Genomic DNA, 9,330 nt, shown 5'->3' with positions numbered 1-9,330 from the left:
TTCATTTTGAAGAGTTCTTACACCTGGTTCAATTAATCCTTGAAACAATTTCCAAAGTTTCAACAGCGTTGAATCCTCAGATGAATTGTGGAATCCAAGAGAATTAAAGCATTCAAGGACATTGAATGATGACTGAAAATGTGTCTTGTTTTAAATATTTCAAATATTTTGATGAAGAAGAAAATAATTATTATAATAAAATTGTGGCAATGTAGATTTCAAAATTTTAATGCATTCAAACTGTTTCATTTTGGTCAATGTCCATTAAATACCTTTGAAACGCAAAAAGAAATTACTAATTTTTAGAATATGGGAGAATACTATTCGTATATTATTTTCCTCAATATTACAAAATAAAATTATAATAATAATAATAACATAAAATTAAGTACAAAATATAAAATTGAAAAATTGAACATTTTTTGGTGCATGATCATTGAAGAACTTTTGTTACTGGAGAATCTGATAACTCCCCGCGCCAAGATTTACAAAATGTGTAAAGCACGCAGTTATCCGAAATAATCTAAATCAATAACAAAAGGCATTGAAATCTTGAAATGAAAAAGCGTCATTAATTATGCAAACATAGATATCTCTATCATCAGAATCTGCCATTAATCCAATTTTTTCTGATGTTTCTCGAAGATTTTTAATTACCCTCGTGGGCGCTGATGGCCAAGTTGCTTGGTCAACTCTGTCTTGAGAAGAAGAATCTGCTTCGGTTTGGAGAGACAGTTTCTTTTCGAACACGCACACTTTGTTGTCATTCAGACGAACGAGCACAATTGTAGAATTTGGGGAGAATACGATGGCTGCAAATAAAATCGAGCATTCAAAATTGAAAAAAAAAATGCGTAATAAATAAATTATAACAAAGAAGATGAAGAAGATGCGGGAAAAAAAAAGGTTTTTAAAGAAATATCAGGATGCAAATAAAGTTAAATATGAAAATAAAATGTGTAGAGTTTTTAAAGAGTGTGGCAAACAAGGAGAAAACTGAAGTGAAGGTGCAACTCCCAATTTCATTCTGAAATGTGCTCGTTTGTCAACGTGAACAAGGAAGAAGTCGGAAGAAAAGCCCTGCTGTTGATTTGACAAAAATGAATGTTTATTTTATCAACAGAAAGTATCATTAAATGTTTGGTATCACTTTTGTTGGAAACAATAAAAAGAAGGGTTGCGCATACATTTGATGCGGATGCAGCCGCCCATGTTCCATCATTCGAAATTGACAGCGAATGCAACGACTGCGAAAATGGAGTAAAAATAGAAAAGGAAGCAGAATATGCATCGCACGAGGTCGCAAAGCAGAATGGAGAGCTGAAAATTGTTTTTTTCCCTCTGCTTATGAAATTTGCGTTTTCTGTCTGCGAAATATCAGAAGAAAGTGTAGTTGGAATTTCTGTTTTAGAGGAAGGAATAGCTGTTAATGTCTCTTGCGTGCTTTGCTCCCCAATTTTATTTGAAGTCGCATCTTCAAATTCTTTTAAACATTTACGATATAATTCCACAAGTTTGTTCACATTTGTCAATACAGAAAAGCTTCCTTTGCCAGTAACCAGTGATGGTTGATCGCTAACTGTAACTCCAACCTTGCAGCTTGAACTAACAACAACACCGCTGAATGCAACGCGAGAAGTTTCAAATGAAGAAGCCATAAGAGCAACATCAGATGACTCAGTGCCTGGAGTGGTGACTGAAAACATTTGAATAAAAAAAAATTACAAAAAAAATCTACTCAAACTCTCTGCAAACAACAAAGTCAATGATGGAAGCTCAAATATATAAATAAAATTTGCCAAAATGACATTCAATCTTTTTAAATTTAATATAAAATCTTTTATTCAATGAATCAAAAGCAAACGTATTTCTTGAAAACGAAAAGTCTTTTATTGGAGTTTTGAATTCTATACTATCAATGATTCGAGAGGGTTTTTGTGACAAGTCAATCAATTGAAATTTTGTTCCTTGTGAGCTGTCAAATGATAAAGAAATTAATCCAGCACAAGCTTTTTCTCCCCACAATTTTATGAGCTGAATGTCTTCACCTTCACCTTTTGATGTATGTTTAATTTAGAGAAGAAAGAATCTAACACGTTTTATAAAAACACAAGAAAAACGAACATCCTGTAGAAAGCAGCTTTCTTGATTTTGTTGAATAAAGTCTATAACCATCCGTGGTTCCTAAAATCAGAGTTTGCGATCTTGAACTGAATGAAGCACAATTTACATGGTACGCTGTTTGTTGCCTCAAAACAGGGATTGAACTTTGCATAGAAAATTAAATTGGGTGCTTTGATTAAAAGTCTATTTTTTTTTAACATTTTGTGAAATGGAGAAAAAAAGAAAAACAAATATTTTGATTTACAAAAAACAAAGCTTTTCGTTTCCTCAAGAATTCAAAAAATGATCATAAAAATCCAACAATAAATCTTCGTCAAATACAATTTTGTTATGAAAATTAAACATTTCTTGAAAACTTGCAACGATGTCTTCGTATCCATCTTCTTCCATCTTTTCAAATAATTTCCTTTGCAAGTTTTTTCTTTTCGTTTCATCAGATTCACATTCCTATTCTTTTAATCTACTTGAAATCGATTCAAAAAATCTCGTGCATTCAAGTGTTAATTTGTCATCCATTGTTTGCTGCTGAATCTCCTCCAAAATAGCATCAACAGCCCCTCCTTTCACCAAGAAGTCAATCTTCACTGCCCTATTATCTGCGGCCGCCTTCAACGAATAAATGCATTCTTTGAAAGTTTCTCTATAATTATCCTTTGATACTTTCAACGCTTGAACAATGTCATCAATAAGCCCAGCAAATTCTTCATTCCACAAGTTGCAATAGAGAAAATAAGACCCACAAGTTTGGAGCAATCTCAATAAAACAAACTCTTCTTTCCTTTCTTTTCCTCTTCTTTCATTCTCTTCTGCTTTTCTCTTCCAATCCACACTTTTTGCAAGTTCCTCCAATTCTTTTCTTGCTTCTCTCACAAAATGCAGCTCGTTCACAATTACACCTTCCAAACTTTTTTCATAGCTCAATCTGTTGATCAAAAACTGCCAAGCAGATTGATAGGCAAGTCGCGTCAGATTGTGATGCTTTTGATGGTATTTCATGATCTCTTTGATTGCATTCAGGAAAAGTTCTTGACCCATTTCCTGAAAAAAAGGAGAAAAATATCAATAAGAAAAGCAAAACAATTCTCCAAACGCAAAAACAAATGAATCACACATTCCACGCTATGATTTTACTCAAAGCCAGCAAAGCCATTTCTACTCCTTTTTGAGTCTCCTCGTTTTCCTCTTTCTTCAACGCAACTTTCAAAAGGCAGAAAATACAAATTGAAAATAATTCTGAAGAAAACGTGCCGTTAAGCAAAAGATAGCATTCGCAAAGATCTGCAAACAGCTTTTTGCTCTTTTCTTCTTTTTTTTGTTCTTCATCAACAATCATCTTCTCTAATCTTTTGTTCAGAAAAGTAGTTTCATCACTTGAACAATAAATATCTGTAAGCACCCTGCGATAATTAATACTTTTCAATAAAAGCAATGCATTTTCCAAAGAAAATTTCTTTTCTTCTATCATTTTATCCAATTTGTCGAATAGTTCTTTTGTGAAAACAGATTTGAATTCCTCTTTTTTTCATATTTTCCACAAATCCATTTATTTCTTCGATTTTCTTTCTCTGTTCTTCATCATCGCAATCTTCAAATTTAGAAAACAATTCTTAAATTAAAATTAATAACTAAGAAAGAAATCCAATCAACAAGAATGCAAGTGCAACAATGAATGCACACCTGCGAATTTTTCGGTAACATTCTTTTCAATCATCTTTAAAAAGAATTTCATTCAGAAAACAACACAATTTTGATATTCACATTGAACATGCAAAAGTTTGGAAAGAAGAATTAGATGAAATATAAATACTCTAAAAAAAGTCGGAAAATGTATTCACTCAAACCTTTATTTTTTGCACATGTATTTTTGTGCAGTAATTATGATGGAAAATAACGCTTCTTCGATTTGTCTTTATCTGCAACGGATAAAATGATTAAAAAGAATTATTTGCACTGGAATGGAAATTGGCAAAATGAGAAAACACTGAATGAACATTTCCTGTAGAACTGGGAATATTATTTCCTGTGGAGATAACAAGAAATGAGGCAATGCAATATTTTTGGAATTCTATCTGATTATTTTTGTCAATTGGATGGTCAAAGAAACCCAACAATTTCATTAATAACACAAAAGACGTAATACATGTAATTTTTGTTGTTCTATTGATTCTAAGGATATTTCCATCTGTATTCTTTCCAAAGCCCAGGAATCTGACTAATTGTTGAAATGGCCAATATCCGCTTTGGAGAGCATAACGATGAGAATGGAGCAGATAATTGTTTGACAATTGTTAAATAAAGGAATGTGTGCAAGATACATGATTCATAATTTCTTGATTGGAGCAAGAGGTGAAACAAATTCGACTGTTATTTTATAAAATGTTGATTTATGGATTGTATTCTGAGAAAAATAAGGAACAATCAAAATTAGATAGGATTTTGGAACGTGAGGCAGGAAAGTGGTTTTTTGGCAAGGAAAGTGGATGGCAATATCAAGGGAAGTATGCTTATCACAAAAAATGCGATAATTCAATGGAAAAAAGGAAAACCCCAAATTGTCAATTTCATTTATAAGGTTTTCCTGTTTCTTGGGCTGCACCAGACAGATATGGAAAGCAAAAAATTCAATTTCTGATTCCACTTTTGAAGCAAAACAAATGAGAAACGCCAACGACGAGACATTCAATAATCGAATATTTGTTGGGAATCAAACAACATTCTGTCCAACTGCATTTAGATTTCATTCTTCGAAGGGACAGCCATTTTGAGCAAGTCAATTGATTATTATTCGATGTTTGAAAGCGTTTGTAATATGACCAGCATCAGATTAATTGGAGATAAGTGTCATTTTCGATTTGCTCTTCACTCTTCATTTGCCTTCCAAAAGCACAGTTCTTGCATTCTGTTTCGATACTTATTTTCAGTTTAATGGCTTTCAGTTCTTGACTATCAAGAAATGCAACGAGGCCGTGCCATCTTTCTCAGCATGGGAATTGTCAAATTAAAGCCAACTTTTTTCAACCTTCTTCCTCAACATTGTTGAAGAAGAGCCAGCCCCGCTCAGTTCGCATTCAACTTCCCTCAAACTCAACATTTGCGTATTTCATCTATTTTTCTTTCTTTTTTTGAGTGCCTTTCATTCACACAGACTGAAGAGTCACATTCTTCAAACATTTCAAAATGAATGTTATTGTCTTTTCAGCAGATCCACTTTGTTTGTCTCAATTGGCCAATCTTCTTCTTCCTCTTTTTCTTCTTCATAAAATTCATCGTCATTCCACCTTTTCATCCTTCTTCGTCTTCTTCCACTTTCACTTCGACTCAGATGACTCAATCAAGCACAACAAGGCGCATCAACAGTCAAAGCAGAAAAGAAGAAGAAGAAGAAGAAACAAATTGTTTTATTTGAGATAATTACAAAGTGATAAGCCACATTTTCTGTATTCAGAAAAAATCAAAATATATCTTTTTTTTGCACCACGCTCATGAAAGTTGTTGAACTGTCTTCACAAAAGGAGAAACTGAAGCCAGCAAGATCATCATCAATTCGAGTGGGACATCCAACAAGCTGGCATCTTTTGTTGGATTCTGTGAAGAATATGACGTCAACGATGAAGAAAGAGAGGCATGCTTCAAACAACCAATTCAGGGCATTCATTTCGATTTGCTGAGAAAGAGTTGAATTGAAGATGAGAACGCAAGAAGAGGAATGATGTGTATTTGATTTTGCTATTTGCATCCTCGTCTTTTCACCAAATGCTTTTTTGGCATTGCACTGCAATTTCATTGTCTATTTCTTTCTTTTTATTTTCATCGACAATCCTGTTATGATGTTTTCGAAGCGATTTCAGACTTTTCTGGGAAAACATTTCACAATGTCATTTGTGATTTCAACAGAAATGAAGAAGATCTTCAGTTTCGTTGCGTCCCTTCAATTTCTTTGCCTGTTCAGTTGTTCGAGAAACATTGTTTCGTTCTGCCTCTCAGCAAAAACAAATTTTGATTTTCCCTTTCACCAATTTTAACAAGATAATTATTTTCTTTTTAACAAGTGGGCACAACAAAAGAACATTGAAACATAGGTTAATTCACAATTTACGACCGTGAATAAAATTAACATATGTTGAAGCTATGATGATAACATGTCGTGCACATATGTTTTTTTCTTTCAACTATTTGCGGAAACTCGAAAAAAAATATTGAATTTTTTGTATAATTATTTTTTGATCAAAAATTTTTAAAAATTTGATAGAAAATTTTAAAAAAATTTGCAATTTGAGATTGATATGCAAACAAATATTACTTAACAAATGTGATTTAAGCAATGCTACTGTTTTTTATTCGTGTTCATATTCAGAATGCTTTGCTCCATCTCTAACTTCCATGGTGTCCTCAGAAATTTCTTCATATTTTTCAGATAAAACTTGTTCATCCAATTCATCATCTTTTTTGTGGCCTTCCTTTTCTTCTTCAACTTATTCTTCCGCTTCACATTGGAAATATTTCTCTCACAGTTTCAACAAACGTTGATTGTTTTCTTTTTAGAAACACAAAAGAAGAAAGATAATCATCAATGAATTTTCCTTCATCCTCGTACGATGCAAATCTCTTCGAAATTGACTCCAAAGTCCCTGAATCATATCTGTGCATATTTCGCTTTCTGAGTATTAAAAATGATATTTTTGGCAGATTGTTTTGTGGCCATAATCGAGATCACTGAGAGATGAGAAGGCTCTCCATTCATCACTGTGAATCACAGTTCCTGGAATGATATTTGCCTGAATGATTGGTAGCAATGTGTCTTTTTTTCTTTTAGGGACTCTGAAAATAAAAAAAGCATCCTTGTTTCCCGTCCTGAGTTTTTTGTGCAGCTCCAAATAGCCAGATCTGCTTCTTCCATCTGCCTTTATAATATTTTCTTTTGTTCAAAATTGCTTTGTTAATTTCGACAATTGAATTTTCTCCTCCAATTGGCTGAAATGATGATTCTGCGCTCTGCACCATTGCTGCTGTTGCAAGGGAATAGTAAAAACCAACTGTGTTTCTATGGACACCAAGAAGTGAAGAAGTTTGAGAAATTGAAAGCTTCATCCATTTATAAATGAAAAAATCCATTTTTTGAAAATTCATATTTTTGATTTTCTTTTGAAAGATTTGATAGCAGGCTTATTGTTTGATTGCATCTGAAGCACCTCCATTGCATGGAAATTAGGATTTCATTCATTGAGAAAAATTTCATAATGGCAATTTGTACATTCTTTGTATCTTTGATTCAACACTTCATTTCTGAACCATTCCCATGTATCATTTGTGTTAAGAAATAATTCGTTGAAGAAGCTAATTTAGAATTCAAGATCATCCATGTGCAATCAGAAAATAATTGCATAATGAATAATTAGACCAAAATTTCTGAAAAAATCCATATTTCGAGATGAAAAATAATAAATTTCTTGGGTCCTTTTAAAAGTTTCCGCATGAAAGAAATTGTTCCAAGCAATATTCATCGGTTTATTATTATTATTGTTATTAACTATACAGAATTTTGTCTACGGTTGTTTATTTTGCACTCAACGAATTTTCTACGTCAAAGCATCATTTCAACAATTTCAATGATCCGTCCATCTTTTCCCAGCTGTTAAAAATTTTGGCATAGGTTTGAAACTTAAACATGTCTTGAAATGTTCATGTTTCTAAATACTATATCTTTGATGATATTTTGAGGCAATCAAATGAACTGATTTAACAATCGAAAAAATTTTATGAGAAGCTTAAGAAAAGATGTCGATATTTCTAATCTTAAATTTCTCATATGTGTCAAATTTTTTTTGAAAAGTTCCTTTTTGTTAAATTTTCTAAAAGAATAAATATTTCCTATTTCGATCAAATTTCCGTTCCCAATCATGAAAATTCATATAAATGGAAATAATAACATTGTCAAGATTTTGTTTTTATAATTGCAAAATTAGATGAGTGGAAACAGAAATTTGATCGAAATATGAAATTTCTCTTTATTTGAAAATTAAACAAAAAGAACTTCTTAAAAAAATTTTGACATGTGTATCTGAGAAAACGGCTTTTCTGAATTTGTCGTTATGACATATGGGTGATTTTTTTTGATGTCATAAAAAAAGATCAAAAATTGAAAAAAAAATAAAATTATGGGCTGTTGTGATCAATCAATTTTTTTGAAAAGGATTAATTGTTTTTCGAAAATATACAAAAATATCAACAAAATATCCTTTTTGCATTGTTTTTTAGTTAAATATATTTTTCTTGAACATTTTTGAATGATTCACTTTTTATAAAAAAAAAAAGAACAAAAAAATATTTTTTTCAAGGAATATTGTTTTTCAAATTTTTAATCATTAAATGTTTTTCAAACGACGTTTATTAATGAATAAAATATGACATTATTTATTTAATTATTCTTTCTTCTTTCAGAGATATGGATTTTTTAAGTTAAAAAATGTTTATCCATTAAAAATCTATTTTTCTTTCATAATAGTACTCTTTGAAGAAAATATTTTCTTTGAAAACAACTAATAACCTTATGTTGTTGTTAATCAAGTAAAAAATATTTAATATTCAATTATTCACAGTAATTGGATTATCATTCAATTTTGAATTATCATTTTTTCAAAAAAAAGTTATGAAAAAAATTTCCAACAATGATTTATTATTATGATATGAAAAAAAACAAAAAAGAAAAAAAATGAATAGAAAAGTTAAATTTGTTTTTTTGCAATTGAGAAAATTCTCAAAAATAAAAATCAAAAAAAAAAAATGAAAAGAATTATGATATTTCTATTTTTTTGAAAAAACAAATAGAAGGATGGAAATTTTCCAAAGCGAGATGATTCCAATAATCATTCCATTTTTCAGGAATAATTTCTGAAACAATATGATCATTACACTCAATAAACTTTGAAATGGAACTAGGTTTAGAAACATCTTCTTTCACAATGGCCAAAAAATGCCCTTGCTCATAAAGAACACTTGAATGAATAACACATCCAACAAATTCATAAACAACAACATCATCAATAGAACCAGAAGCAAAAAATGAATCTTCAGAGGAAGCCTTTGGATCAAATATTTTTAAATCCTCAGGCCCTAACCCTGAATCAACAAAATGAATAGTAAGAGGAGGAGCTGTAACAGTGAAAAAATCACCAACGTTGAATAAAACACTTAACACTTTTGGAAAAT

The 9,330-nt window shown here is 31.1% G+C and overlaps 2 protein-coding genes across 2 annotated transcripts; both read right to left on the bottom strand.

The window, feature by feature from the left end:
• Positions 1-433: 433 nt before the first annotated feature.
• On the bottom strand, positions 434-1,706 carry MONOS_10847 (uncharacterized protein; the record flags this gene model as incomplete). The annotated part of the gene is made up of 4 exons (XM_067863327.1): positions 434-523; positions 586-812; positions 987-1,083; positions 1,188-1,706. The coding sequence occupies 4 exons, from the start codon at positions 1,704-1,706 to the stop codon at positions 434-436; spliced, it is 933 nt and encodes a 310-aa protein (XP_067721536.1).
• A 585-nt stretch (positions 1,707-2,291) lies between these two features.
• MONOS_18088 (uncharacterized protein) lies at positions 2,292-3,457 on the bottom strand (the record flags this gene model as incomplete). Its single annotated transcript, XM_067871071.1, has 2 exons — positions 2,292-3,162; positions 3,236-3,457. The coding sequence occupies 2 exons, from the start codon at positions 3,455-3,457 to the stop codon at positions 2,572-2,574; spliced, it is 813 nt and encodes a 270-aa protein (XP_067721535.1). The 3' UTR covers positions 2,292-2,571.
• Positions 3,458-9,330: the final 5,873 nt, after the last annotated feature.

The sequence above is a fragment of the Monocercomonoides exilis genome (assembly GCF_001643675.1).
Source record: "Monocercomonoides exilis strain PA203 chromosome Unknown scaffold46-794033, whole genome shotgun sequence".
In the NCBI taxonomy this organism is placed as follows: Eukaryota; Preaxostyla; order Oxymonadida; family Polymastigidae; genus Monocercomonoides; species Monocercomonoides exilis.
Note: the sequence above shows the minus strand (reverse complement) of the source record. Positions and strands in the feature narration are given on the sequence as shown.